The sequence below is a fragment of the Vipera berus genome, assembly GCF_964194415.1.
Source record: "Vipera berus genome assembly, chromosome: 3".
Taxonomy (NCBI): domain Eukaryota; kingdom Metazoa; phylum Chordata; class Lepidosauria; order Squamata; family Viperidae; genus Vipera; species Vipera berus.
In genome coordinates, this window is record NC_138204.1 from 197,257,787 (window position 1) to 197,273,355 (window position 15,569).

At 40.9% G+C, this 15,569-nt stretch overlaps 1 protein-coding gene across 1 annotated transcript in view; it reads right to left on the minus strand.

Annotated features, from left to right (window-relative positions):
- Window positions 1-6,132: 6,132 nt before the first annotated feature.
- The window catches only part of SYBU (syntabulin), a gene marked incomplete at both ends in the record, with an annotated part of 46,977 nt that continues 37,540 nt past the window's right edge, over window positions 6,133-15,569 (minus strand). The window contains 3 exons of the mRNA XM_081325622.1: window positions 6,133-7,231; window positions 9,695-9,844; window positions 10,941-11,147. Coding sequence (XP_081181748.1) covers window positions 6,133-7,231; window positions 9,695-9,844; window positions 10,941-11,147 — 1,456 coding nt within the window. The remainder of the gene's footprint in view (window positions 7,232-9,694; window positions 9,845-10,940; window positions 11,148-15,569) is intronic.

Here is a 15,569-nt window from a genome sequence, read left to right on the forward strand (position 1 = left end):
CTGAAAGCATAGGGTGTAGTCTCATCAGTATGCTGAAGATACCCAGTTATTCATTTCTACCCTGGGCTAGGCAAGTAATGCTTTTATGCTGCTGTCCAAGTCCTTGGAGGCTGTGACATTTTGTGTGGGCTCAACTCTCACAAGATGGAATGACTCTAGGTTTTTGGCCTCTCAAACAATGGTGTCTTGAATGGGGTTGTCCTCCCCTGGACCAAGCTGGCGCGCAACTTGGGTATCCTGAACTTGTAGCTTTTGGTTGATGAGCAAGTGGCAGTTTGCACATCTTGTATGCCCATTGCGTCCTTTCCTGGACTGAGAGTCCTTGCTCATGATAACTCTTGCTTTAGTTACTTCCCATTTAGAGTGGAGTGCACTTTACATAGGGCTGCCCTTGAAGGACACTTGGAAGTTACACCTGGTCTAGAATGCATCAGTGTGCACAGTATTAGGTGTTAATAGGTTTTCCTAGACCTCTATGAGCTGCACCTGCTCACAGTTTCCTTCTGAGTCCAATTCAACATGCTGGTTTTCTTACAAGCCTTACATGGCAGTGGACCTGGTTATTTGCAGAACCACCTCTATCTTAAGAATATCTGGCTGTCAAATTCTACATAAGGTACAGTAGGCACATTAATCTAGATCCTTTCCCTGAAATCCTTCCACTTAATAGGGCCTCAGAAGGGTGCCTTTACATGGCTGTCTCTAACCTATGGAATGCCCTTCCCCCCCAATAATTTAACCCCCTCCCCATTTTAGTTTTTGGGAAAGCCATCAAGACCTGGCTTTTTACTCAGGATAGGACAGAAAGGAATGAAACAAGGGTCATTGTAGCTTACTGAGGAGCAGTAGGGAATAGTTAAAGCTTTTGTTTTTGTCTGATCTTTTCAATGTTTTATGTGGGTTTTTTATGGTTATGTTGTGAGCTGCCCTGAGTTGCTTAAGATAGGTGACCATCAGTGGTGGGATTCAGCTGGTTCGCACCACTTTGGCAGAACCGATAGCTAATTTTTTGTTACTCAGGCCCAGAATGGACTTCTAGAAGCGGCATCCACACAGAGAACCGGTTGTTCACATATTTGAATCCCACCACTGGTGACCATATAAACCTTTTAAATAAATAAAAATATTGGAGGCAAATAGGGAATAGCACAAGATTATAAATAAACTTTTATTACTTGGTAACGGGTTATTGCTTCTAGGCCAAGCATCCATAATTCTGAAAATAAATATAAGGTTATCATAAATCAATATGAAGTAAGATTTCTCTAAAGAGAAAAATAAGCATTTGTTTATTCTTGCCTGGAATGAATTACTCCAGTATCTTAATATAGCATGCTGACCCAGTTCTTGAGTGCTTGTCAAACTCAAAAGCTTGGAAGTCTTATAGGAGTCCTGTGTTCTCAGAGCTCCTTGTTCAGGAATGTCTCATGGGTGAGTCTCATCCTCTCTGATCCACCAGTCATAAAAGCAAGAGTAAGAGTTGTCTAAAATTCTCATAATAGAAGTAAATTTCCTGCATTAAAAAGTTACTCAGTTGATGTTGATGAAATGGATTAGTAGTACTAGTTTTTAATGTGTGTTTTTTTAATTCTTAATGTGGACTTCTCAAAAGGAGTTGGATAAGCAAACACTGTCACTGTACTTTTTCTAGTATTCAGTTATATGAGAGTTTAGACATATTGATCTGAATCTTTCATAGACTAGGAGAATCTAAATATGGGAATATAAGATTATGTTAGTTAATTGCTGGAGTTATTTGAGTAGAACTCAAAAAATGAATATTCTTCTGAGAATAAACCTAAATATCACAAAATTTTATTGAAAGTAATGGGATTTAGGTTTCTTTTTCTTTGTTTCAATGGGATCCAATAAAAAAAACAACTTCTAAGGGGAAAATTGTGAATACTGTCAGTAAGAACACAGAATTCTGGCAATATAATAGATTCAGACTACCGCTTGAAAAGCAGATTCGAAGACTTTATATCAATAAAGAGACCTGCTGATTATCCAAATTGAAATGAAGATTATGTACAGAAGAGAGTTGAAATATATATTCCAATGACTTGTAATAATATCACTCATTAGCAACTGGTAGTGCTATTTATCAAGTTTCCAGCAATGTTGTTCTAGCCACCTGCTCCTTCGGGAGAGTAAAAAAAAAAAAAGGTTACTGTTAGTGGGAGAAAGGGAAGAGAATGAAATAGAAAAGGTGTTTTGAACTTGAAGCAAACCGTTTCTTTCTGGAATTTCTACCAAACTCATGCTTTTGCTGCAGTTTCTGCTGAAAGAAAATCCAGAGTGAAATTGGACTGATTTAATGCAGCAACTAAGGTTGGGTTGGCATCTGTCATCCCTTTTCTCCCTCTTCTGCCCAGCCCGAATGCATGCCTGTTTGCCCTTGAGCTGTCTGGCACCTTCCTTTCCTCTGTCCTCACCCTTTTCTCAGCCGCCCTGGCCACTGTCAAGGTCCACAGCCTTGTTCCAGTTGAAATTATTTTGTTTTGTCTTTTCCCCACCACAACCCCTACTGGTAATGACCTATAAAGCCCTAAATGGCTTGGGTCCGGACTATCTAAGGGAACACCTGCTGCCGGCATCATCTTCCCATCGTCCTGTGCGCCCCCACAGGGAGGGCCTTCTCAGGGTACCGCCGGTTAATGAATGCCGACGGGCCATTCCCAGGGGAAGGGCGTTCTCTGTGGGTGCGCCTGCCCTATGGAACCAACTACCCACGGAACTTAGGACTGCCCCCGACCTTCGCTCATTTCGCCGGGACCTGAAAACTTGGCTCTTTGAGCTGTTTGGTCCAGACTGTGGGGTTGTTAATTTAATTGGGTTTTAGATTTACTTTTGGGGCTTGAATTTAATTTAATTGTTTTAATTGATTTTAATTTTTGTATTTCATAGTTTTAACTGCCCTGTAAACCGCCCTGAGTCCTACGGGAATAGGGCGGTATACAAATTCAATAAAATAAATAAATACTGTCCAGGACATCCAGGTGTGAGTCTATAGACTATGAAAAAAAGATATAAAAACCCAAACACATACATTTTTCAGGGGTCCTTGGTACTCTCTGAGCTTGGTTGTTTTCTTGCAGGTGTTTCATTACTCAAACTAGGAAATATCAGCAGTAGCAGAGATGATGTTACCTAGTTTGGGTAGTGAAACGTCTGTAAGAAAACCCTCAAGCTCAGAGAGCACCAAGGATCCCTCATTTCAACCCTCCGCTACAAATATTCTCCTTTATTTTGAACAGATTGCTTCAAGTGATTTTTTTTCCCTGTGTCAAAGCACTTATGCAAAGAATAAGCAATCTCAACATGGTCTGAGAGATTATTTCTTAATAATATGCTTTGAATTTGTTAGGCACTATTTTTGAGCCTATCGGGGATATTTGGGGGCAAAGAAAATCTCTAATGTACAGTATGTGGGTATGCTATGGATTACCACTGCTCAAGGGAATGCAGACTTTGTTTCCCCAAGTTTTTCTATCAATGATACCGAATTTGAAGGTTCACCAAATCTTTTCTTGGTATATTCTTTGAAGACAAGAAATGGGGCCAAAAATCAGAATCCCATCTGCATGATAAAAAGCCCTGCCCTTTTACATGCATTGGCTGTAAAGGGTGTGCAAGTAAAACAGTGGGCTTCTGATTGCAATTGCGGCCACCATCTTTACACATATTCCACTTAGTGGCAATGTGGTGAAGAGATGGCTTCAGTTCCACATAAATGCACTTTTGTCCTCTTATATTTTGGAAGTAATTGGCTTGGTCTCCTCAAGTATTTAGGTCATTGATTCCTTAAACTAGCCTTCTCCAACTTGGCTGCTTCAGTGTCCACCCTTGGGTGTACAGTGCCAGACAGATGCAAAAAATAGCTAAATGGTTCAAAACTGGTTTATTGAGTGGTGAAAATAATGTGCTTCCCTGAAAATAAGACCCAACCGGAAAATTAGGCCTAGCATGATTTTTCAGGACTCTCGTAATATAAGGCCAACCCCCCAAATAAGCTCCAGTTAAGATCGTCAGCCAGATGGACATATTTAGTACCGTGTTTCCCCGAAAATAAGACCTAACTGGAAAAAACCCCCTAATGCATCCTTTGGAGCAAAAATTTATATAAGACCTGGTCTTATTTTTGGGGGAACACAGTAGGCATGGAGTACCCATTTGTGATCTTGCAAAACCAACTCCCCAAAATGGTTGAATAGGAAATGCAGCAATGATGATCTAACATTGGGATGTCATAGAGCTTCTCACCCTTAACTGTTGTTCTCACAGGCTGGTGCACATAAAATAAGTGATAATTGACTATCAAATTTTGGAATACGTGTCTTGGTAGAAAATGTAGTTTGAAAAGGACATTGAAAATGGGAAGGAAAATGCAATTGTAACCATTATTTGATTTGCCAGAATATGAACTTCCTTGCTTTTAAAAATGAAAATATGAGCAAGGAGCATTTGGATGACTGGGTGGCCTTGCATTCTCCAAATGTTTTTTTTTAGTGATCCTTGACTGAAGAATGCTTAAGAAAGACTACATACCAGTCACTTTCATTCTCCAACCATAAATCTTCCACAGAAATCTGTAAGCCTCCTGCACACAAATCTCTCCAAAGAGATATGGATGGAGATGGGAAAAGAAGATGAGATGATTATATTGGGAAGAGTTAGGGTTATGGTTAAATTATGACAGGTATGGGGAAGTGGACAGAGGACAGAAAGCTTCTATCAAGAGGAAATCCTACGTAATTGCTACAAAAGGAATGAAATTCACCAAGCAAAAATACAGGCTCCATGTACATGTACTCCTCAACTTATGATGATGATGGGGACTAAACTTCCCTCACTAAGTGAGGTGGTTATTAAATGAGTCATACCTGATCTTAAAACCTTTTATGCCATGGTCATTAAGCCAATCACCATGGCCATTAATTGACTCACATGGTAGTTAAGCGAATCCAGCTTTCCCTATTGGCTTTGCTTGTCAGAAGCCAGCTGGGAGGATTGCAAATGACGATTGTGTGATCCTGAGATGCTGCAACTTGTCGTAAATATATGCTGGTTGCCAAGTGCCTGAATTCTGATCATGAGACCATGGAGAAGTTGCAATGAGAGATGTGAGGACTGGTCTTAAGTCACTCTTTTTTATCATTGTCATAATTTCAGACAAGCTTAATAAATGGTCTAAATTGAGGACTACCAATAGTGGCTAATCTTCAAAGGGAACTAGAGTTTGTAGCAGTTGCACATTCTGCTATTGACTTTATTTTTAACAATTAACAAAGAATTTATGACACCTTCCAACACATACACACACATACATGAAAGTGAGGATTAACCACTACTTCAAATAACCTAAAGCTTCCATATGGACAATAGCATAAAATCTCTTGTATTGTACCATAGGTAACTACCATAAACACACTTCAGTTTCAGCATGCTTTATTTACAACATGTGATTCAAAGGGTTTTGCTTTCTTGAAAGATTACTGTATTAAACAAGGGGAAAATAAATTAATACATCACACATTTAAAATATTCCTTCATAGATTAACATTACACTTCCAGTAAGACTTCATTTAAGACTTCAGACAAATCTCAGTAAAATATATTCACAGCCATATTTATAAACAAAATAACACAATTCAAGATTCCCACCCATCTACATTAATACACGGGGGTGGGGGGCAAATTTGGTTATGATCCCTGGGTACACATGATGAATGGAATGCGAGCATGACTGCATCACAATTGTGCCATTAAGAAGCATAGACAACACATGCTGGGTGGGGTTATATATGTGCCTTTGAAAGAATGAACCTGACCTTCACATCAGAAAACATTTGGTATCACAATCCATACATCCGACCACAGGATGGAAAGTGCTGATCATGCGCTATAAATGCACTTGTGTATACACATAATGGAAACAAGTCCCCATGCCATCAATAGTTTGCCTTCAAATTCAAACAATGAACATGTTCTCAGTTAAATATAGTGCAAATCAAACATTTAGGAGCAAAACAGGCAGTTTCACCATGATGCACACCACTTTTTTTTTAAATGGCCTCACTATATATCCACCAGAATTCAATCTCTTGGCACACCATTCAAGACAGTGATTATCTAAGGTTGAAGAGTGAGCGGTTCATGACGAAGAGAATTTAAAGCCAGCAGGCAGCAGCCACGAAGCAATGCTCCAAAAGTGAAGATTGGAATTGTTCCTCCTTTCCTAGTACTAAACATCCACATGATTGTTGGCACAATGGGGGCACCAATGGCCAACAGATCTATGAGGAAGTTGCTGCTCCAATATCTTCTTACAATGTTTCCCTCAGACAACTTTGTCACATTCCCAAGGTTCTTGGTGTCATAGTCTATGAAATCCAGTTCCTTCATGACTCGATTTTTGTAATATCGAGAATCAATGGCAGTGGGCGTGGGTTCCAATGGAGATAAGAGGATAGCAGAATTTGGATCCGTTGGTGTCAAATCCACAAGCAAGTTTGAGATACTTTCAGGACAAGACACACTGGATTCCACCAAAACTGGAGATGGGCTGATTGGACAACCATCTTGGGTTTTGAACATGTTCTCAATCAGCTGCTCTATGCCTGATCTGTATAGCAACACATCAGCCTGAACAGCTTGTTCCATTGCTTCACTGTGATTGTCATCCTCTACTTGGGAGTTGCCTAGGCTTTGCACAAGATCCAGATGGTTGAAAGTAGAAGATGTGAAAAGAACCGAGTGACCAAATTCAGGAGTGGTAGCATACATGGTTTCTTCAAAAATGTCATTCCCATTCGCAACATCATCACTGAGCAGTACACCACTGTCTGCCTCCACTGAATGGTTCTCTGTGAGCATGCTGTCTGCCATCTTGGAATAAGTTGTACTCGTGGTGAAAGACTTGTCAGGTGACTCACATTCATATTCTAAGCTCTGATCCTCACGAGAAGAGCCATTCTGGGCCAATTCCATGCTCTGAAGCAAAGATTCCAATTTCTTGTTCTGGATGTTGATGTCCACAAAATACTTCTGAATCCCTTTGTCTTTCTCAGCCAGGCTATTTTTCATTGTTTCAATGACCTGCTTGAGTTGTTTAATCTCTTTTCGTGCTTCTTTCAAGGCAAGCTGGGCCTCCACACGATGACATTCTTCTTCAATCCAGTCATCGCGCATGCGTGCCAGTTGAGATTTAAGTTCCTTGATTTCGCTTTCTCTAAGGAGGAGAAAAAAAAAGTTATGCTCTTTTGAGATTCCAACTCTGAGGGTAAAGACATGGTGATTAATGAGGAAGCTGTAGGACAGTGGAGAGGTATTTCTTTTGATATCTTTTGTTTTGTTTGGGCACAGAATAATATAGATCACATGGCAAGTGTTTTTTACAGTCAACAGGAACTTTTTCCTAAGTTGCTACTTGCCCCAGGTGTATATATATATGTGTGTGTATTTGTATATATATATGTGTGTGTGTGTGTATTATATATATGTGTGTGTGTATTATACACACACACACACACACACACACACACACACTATATAGGGGCCGGTGCTCATCTCCGTTTCAAAGCTGAAGAGCCAGCGTTTGTCTGAGGATGTCTCCATGGTCATGTGGCCGGCATGACTAGACGCCATAGGCACACGGAACACTGTTACCTTCCCACCATAGTGGTCCCTATTTTTCTACTTGCATTTTTACGTGCTTTCGAACTGCTAGGTTGGCAGAAGCTGGGACAAGTAACAGGCGCTCACTCTGTAATGCGGCACTCGGGATTCGACCCGCCAAACTGCCGACCTTCTGATCGACAAGCTCAGAGTCCTAACCCAGTGAGCCACCACGTCCCTTTCCATATATATAAAAACGATGAACTCCGGGATATAAGAAAAAATTCTTCTTTATTGCTGAGCTTTCATCAACAAGCTGTTGCTCTCAAAAGCTTGTTGACAAAAACTCAGCAATCAAGAAGATTTTTTTCTTATATCCCGGAGTTCATCGTTTTTATTTTTACTGACTTCAGATGTCTACGGTTTTCGCGGGTGTTTGTATGTGGATCTTTGGTCATTCGGGTTTTTCCCCGCGTAGAACTAAAGGTGTAGGAGCAACGTTTCGACGGAATCCCATCCGTCATCATCAGGCTGGTGGCTTCAGCTTCCTTCTTCTGGGAGAAGCATGTGGCTGTTTGTTCCTCTTTTTTAAACTGCCAGAGGGAGTGTGTTTTGTGGGTGGAGGTGTGCTCTGATTGGGTGGGGGATTAAGTGTGTTCTGATTGGGTGGGAGTGTGTTTTGAATGGTGGGTGTGTTCTGATTGGGTGGGGGTGTGTTTTGAGTGGATGGGCTGGTCTCAGCTGCCAGCCTTAGACCTGAGCTGGTGAGTTGTGCTGCTTTTGTTCGGCTTCGTGTTTGTGGTGGTGCCATGTTTTTATAGTGGGTGTCAGTTTGCTTATTGTGTGGTTTGGAGGGGTTTAAAGTGGCTGATGTTGCAGCTGTAGTTAGGTTTCTGTTTTGTGGTTGTGCCTCGTTATCATTGTGGGTTCGGATTTGCCTTTAGTTCTACGCGGGGAAAAACCCGAATGACCAAAGATCCACATATATATATGGGCTGATTGTTTTGAGTGGATGGGCTGGTCTCAGCTGCCAGCCTTAGACCTGAACTGAACACAGCCAAGCCTCCACCCACAGAACACCCCCCCTCTGGCAGTTTAAAAAAGAAGAACAAACAGCCACTATCACACACTTCTCCCAGAAGAACGAAGCTGAAGCCACCATCCTGAGGATGACGGATGAGATTTCGTCGAAACGTTGCCCTGATACCTCCAATTCTACGTGGGGAAAAACCCGAATGACCAAAGATCTACATACAAACACCCGCAAAAACCTCAGAAAACATATTATATATATATATATATATATATATATATATATATATATATATATATATATATATATATATATATATATATATATATATATATATATATATATATATATATATATATATATATATATATATATATATATATATATATATATATATATATATATATATATATATATATCCCAATATTTTCTTGTACACTTTTCCTATGAGTACATTTCACTTGACAAAACCACCTATTTCATTGCAGTTGTGTTTTATGCTGTTGTTTTAATAATCCCATTATACCACAACGTAGAATTAGAAGGGGTGACTTGTGACTTGGGAAACAGTAACTGTAGGTGATACAATGCATACAAGTTTCAGATCTGTAAATATATCTCTAATATAAGTCTGTCTAAATCTGTATGAACAGGTGAATAGGCAACCTGATGTCCTTCAGATATTCTAGACAATTCCCACAATATTTTATTTTAGGAATTTGAAGTTAGAGGACACAAGATTGATTACAGCACTAGATCAACCAGAGGTCTCTTGTCTTTCCCAACTCTTATCAAGAAGTGCTACAAATCCAGAGAATTTTGAGTAAAATACATATAGCTATTTATCTGTCCCATGTTGATTTTCCTTTCCAAAATTGTCTGTTTCTCCATATAGTTACTTAAGCTCCCAAAACATTGTTTAGAAGCTCTATAATTTAGGTTTATAATTGACATCCGTCTAGAAGAGATGATAGAAAATAGCCTAATCACAAACCTCCAAATGAGCTTCTCCTTCTTGCATTTGTTTCTAGCCAGAACTTTTACCTTTCCTGAAGTCTGCTCTCTGATTCCTTCAGTTTTGTTTTCAGATGCCTCACTGTAACTTCCTTTTGTTGGAGAGGGGTCAGATACTGTTCTGGACTGGGTGGCTTAATCCCATGGTTCTCACCGCAAGAGTTGTATCGTGCTGGCCGCCTGCAGTAGGGAAAAATTTGTTATGCTTGCAGAATTGTGTTGCATTCTGCATAGGTGATTTTGACTGCATTCCTATATGCCGGTGATTCTCAATTTTTAGCCATTTTAAGATATGTGGACTTCAGCCCCCAGAAATCTATAGTCAGGAATTCTGGGAGTTGAAGTCCACAACCTTAAAATTGCTAAAACTGAGAAACACTGCTATATGCATTTACCTCAGAATAAGTACCCCTTAACTGGCTGCATTTTTAAAAATGATTTCTCTCTCTCTCTCTCTCTCCCTCTCTCTTTCACACACACACACACACACACGCACACACACACACACACGTACACACACACACATTTAATGCCAGATTGGGTTGAAACAATTCTAGACTGAAATCTTGATTAATCTCTGGGAGGTAATAGCTCAATTTTAAACACTTCTCCAATAAGGAATTAATTTCAACAGAAAAGCCAAGTTTTCTCTTCTTGTTTTATTATTTTTGGAAAAAACACAATAAAAGTCTTGTCTTAAGCACACCAAAATTACATTATCCTAAATGTCTAGTAGCTCAACAAGCCAAGGGCTAATCCACTGCATATTGTATAATAGTAACTACAATCTACCTACTGTGTTTCTTGTAATTGATTAACAGTCCCAGGACTAATCACCTTGATTAGTTCTTTTCTTCTGGCAAAAACTTCAAAACAAGTAACCAAATGAACAGGTCAAACATGGGCAAAGATAATAGAACTTAAGAGCAGCTCCACACAATGGAATTTCTGAAGCAGATGCAGGCCAAGGAATGGGAAATGGTGTTAGATTACATCCCATCACACAGGAGATGGGTTCAAAAGGAAAGAAAAATAGTTAACACAGATATTAAGTTAGGAATGTGACCTTTTGAAAGAATCCTTCTTCCAAGGGGAGAAAAAATAGAAGACCTTGTTCAGAGGCTCAAAACAAGCAACTCAAAGATCAAGAGATTTCATGAGCTTGAAATAATGTTCCCTGGAGAAACTCTAGTGGCAGCTAGAGATGAAAGAGTTTAAAGATTTGGAAAGTGGTAGGATAGCAAGGAGATAAATATTATTGGAGAAATTCACTTGCCTAAAAGTCGGGCTATTATCATTTCCCTTGTATGAACCGGAATTGCTGCTGCTGGCTGAAGAGGCACCATAATTCTGATGGGGATTGACAGGACTCAACTGATTTTTGCACAGCATTGACAAAAAGTCCTTCTCACGGGTTATGGTTGGAGGGCTGGACCCAGACTTATAAGGCAAGGAACCATGATTGCGTCCATGAGGCCCCCGGCTAGAAGAGACAACAATATCAACAATGGGTTATAATATGTCTTTTTAAAAAAGACATGAAGTTGTGACAGTTTTTATTGATTGCCTTTGACATTAATTACCAAGATCTCTGTAGGTCAATTTTATCACGGGCCAAATTAACCAGGTAGCATATATATTTAAAATATTTATTTTGAATCAGGGTAGTTAGCAGAGCCCTTTGCTGTATTCTTTCTCATTTAAGGAAGAATTTCTCTTTTATACCAAATAACTCAACTATGCATCCCTAGATTAACTGGTTTATTGAGCTAGTCCACGAGACTTTTACAATAAATCAACTTTTGTTTTTAAAATTTTTAAATGTGGATACACAGAGCTCCTACTTGATGGTTGTAAGTACAGAATTATTAACTGATCTAGAGTTAATATGGTATAACAGAAAGACTCCTGGACTGGGAACAAAGACATCAGAGTTCAAATCTCTGTTTGCTGGCAGATGACAACAGGATATTTTACAGGCTGTTTTTACATGCCCCAAACTAAGGTTTCATAAAATATATTTTGGAAAACAGACCACCATCCAAAGTGTAGAAATCTTTATCATATGTGAAGGGAGTTTATGATGAGAGTTGACTTCATGCCTTGTTAAATTGCCCTCCCCGTTGAATAAAAAAGGCAGTAAGGAACAGTATAGAATCTCCAGGGAATGTCAATGTGGGTGTTGCCCATTGAAACCAATACAGTTCCAGAGTCTCTTGACTGGAAGTTTCCAAATTGTGTGAGTATCAATGCAAGACTGCCATGGGTCTTGGGTCCAGGATATCTGAGGGAACACCTGCTGCCGGCATCAAGTTTCCTTCGTCCTGTGCGCTCCCACAGGGAGGGCCTTCTCAGGGTGCCGCCGGTAAAAGAATGCCGGCGGATAACACCCAGGGGGAGGGCTTTCTCAGTGGGTGCTCCTGCCCTTTGGAACCAGCTGCCTGTTAAGTTCGGACAGACGAATGACTCAGTGAGGTTTCACAGTAAGAACGTTTATTAATACACATATGTCAACTGTCAACTGTCAGTTAAACTTCGGCTTATATACTCCGGAACGCTTGAACTGTAGCCAATCCCCAGCCCGGAATTTCCCGCCGTTTAAACATCAACCAATAATTGCACCCGTGTTTCCCGCTTCACAGAAACCACTCATTTATTAACTACTGACACAACACCCCTTTCCCCCCAGATGATGTTATTTATTAACGTAATCTTTCAAATATTTTGGTGGCTTGTGAACCCTTGAAGGATATCTATTGACCTTGCAACTTACAGTTGTGTTTGCAGACTGGCTGCTTGTTATGGGCCTAGATGTTTGGGACACTGGCTCTGGTAATGCTCTATCTGATAATTGTTGTTGTTGTTGTTGTTGCGCAGGCACAGCTGGTCTTTCCATTGGAAACAACTCCCAATCGAATTGACCTTGTTGTGGAATTGTTTCTGCTAACCTGGGTTGAGTTCCCACTCCCCCCTCAACAACTGTAGTATCAGACTGGTTGTGCCTAAACGTAGAGTCGCACAATTGTTCATTTTGACCCGCCTTGTCTAACACATTTTCGGTTGCTCTCTTCCTTAATTGGTCAATATGTCTTCTGAATACTCTATTCCCTTCCCCCTCAATGGTGTAAGATAACGGCCCCGTTATGTCAGTGACTACCCCTGGAACCCATTTGTCCCCAAGTCCGTAGTTCCTGGCCCAAACTAAGTCTCCAATGTTGAGAGACCGGTTTGGTATGTCAGGTTCAGCAGTTGTGTGCAATCTGTCAGGGTGTAACCTGTCCAATTTAGTGGTTAGTCTTCTGCCCCACCTCATCTCAGCTGGGCTTTTACCGGTAGCCGTGCAGGGGGTCGTGTGCTGAGCCAGCAAGAACTTGGCAAGTCTCTGGTGCCAATCGCCACGTATGATCCTCTTCAGAGCGTCTTTTGTGGTTCTGACGTTGCGTTCAGCCAAGCCATTGGTGGAGGGGTGAAAGGGTGCCGACGTCGCGTGCCTAATCCAATTGGCCTTGAGGAAATCCTGAAATTCAGCAGAGGTGAATTGGGGCCCATTATCAGATACAATCACATCAGGTAACCCATGGGTGGCAAAGAGGCCCCTCAAAACCTGAATTGTTTTAGCAGATGACATAGTGGTAACAGGCACAACCTCCAACCACCGGGAGAAACTGTCTACCACAACTAAGAATGTTATGCCTTGAAATGGCCCCGCAAAATCAATATGTATACGAGACCAAGGGTTCCTGGCCATCTCCCACTTATGGGTATGTGCATGTGCCTGTTCAGGCCTAGAGCGCTGACACTGATAACACCCAGATACGCACTCTTCAATTGCCTTGTCTAACCCCGGCCACCACAAATGACTTCTCGCTAAAGCCTTCATGTGGACAATCCCTGGGTGACCCTCATGTAATTCAGCAATTACAGTATTCCTGTGATGTTCAGGAATGACAACTCGGTTACCCCACAAGATGCACCCCAAATGAGATGATAATTCATCTTTTCTCCTAAAATATGGAGTGAAATTAGGGTCAGGATTCTTATTTGGCCATCCACCTTGTACCCATGTTGTAATTCTATTGAGGATTAGGTCTTTTTTAGTGGCATCAGCAATGTCTCTAGCTGTTAAAGGGCATTCAGGTATTTCTTGTAAAGACAGAATTTGTCCTACTGGCGCAGGGTCATCCTCAGTGTCATTTAAGGGTAGTCTGCTAAGGGCATCTGCATGGCCCATTTCCTTGCCAGGTCTATGTTTCAAGGAGAAAGAATATGCTGACAGGAAAATTGACCACCTAAGCATCCTGGGAGACATTATCTGGGGTGTCTGTTTATCTGTGGTAAACAGTCCCAGTAATGGTTTGTGGTCAGTGAATATGGTAAAGTTCCTACCATAAAGGTAATCATGGAACTTTTTAACCCCTGCCACTATAGCTAATGCTTCTCTGTCTATTTGTGCATAATTCCGTTCAGCTTTGGTGAGCGTCCTGGAATAATATGCAATTGGCTTTTGATGGCCCTGATTATCCATGTGGCTTATGACAGCGCCAACACCATAAGGTGAAGCATCGCACGCTAAGTAGATTGGTTTGTTTTCTATAAAATGTGTAACCATGGATTGGCTAGATAAAAGATCCTTTAAGGTTTGAAAGCTAATTCTATGTTTTTCTTGCCACTGCCAAGGGTTTTTTCTGTCTAACAATCTATGTAATGGTTCAGCAATAGCAGCTTTGTGTGGCAAGAATGTGTGATAAAAGTTAACTAACCCTAAAAAGGCTTGTAATTCAGCCTTGTTTTTAGGTTCAGGTGCTAATTTAATTGCTCTAATTTTTTCTGCAGTAGGGTGTATCCCTTTTTCATCAATTCTAAACCCTAAGAATTCAGTGGATTTAACTCCAATAAAACATTTTTCCTTTTTTAATTTTAGTCCTGCCTCTCTAAATTTCCCCAGTACCTGTTCCAGATGCTCAGCTAATATTTCTTCAGTTTTACCAGCAATCAGGACATCATCAAAGTAAGGGCATACACCAGGTATGCCCTTTAAGGTCCTCTCCATCACCTCCTGGAAGATGCCTGGAGCTGCTGCAATGCCAAATTGCAATCTATGGACTCGGAACGCCCCCTTGTGGGTAAGAATTGTTTGAGCTTCAGCAGCTTCCCTGGAAACAGTGAGTTGCAAATACGCCTGCGCCAAGTCAAGCTTGGCAAAGATGGCGCCGTCCTGGATCGTCGCGAGGACCTGCTTCACCGTCGGGACCGGGTAAGCATGCTTTTTCATTCCTAAGTTCAGGGTGGCTTTATAATCGGCACAAATCCTCACATCCCCATTAGGTTTTAGGGGTGTGACGATTGGTGTCTCCCACAAGCCTCCCTCGACCGGTTCTAGTACGCCTTGGCCTACAAGCTTATCGAGCTCGGCCTCGATTTTTTGTTTAAGGGCAAAAGGCACCCGTCGGGCCTTAAGCCTAATGGGTTTTACTGCAGGGTCTAGATTAAAATTAATAGGGGGCCCTTTATATTTACCTAAAGACCCATCAAATACGTCTGCGAACTCATCGCAGACAGACTTGAGGGTCTTAGTATTAATAGTATTTATTCCCCTGACCCAAATTCCTAGGGCTGGGAACCAGTTAAGGCCAATTAAACTAGTCCTTTGGCCTTCGGTGACTAATAAGTCTAAGAAGCCATTAAATCCTTTATATTTAACCTTAATGGTAACTTTCCCCTTAATATGTATTGGGGTTTTTTGGAAATCCGCTAATTGTATCTTAGTCGGATTAAGTGGAATTATACGGCCACTACTAAGCTCAATATGTTGAAGAGTTTCACTAGAAATTATTGATACTGAGGCCCCAGAATCAACTTCCATTTTGCAGGGAATTCCTTGCAAATGGACTACAATTTTTAGTTT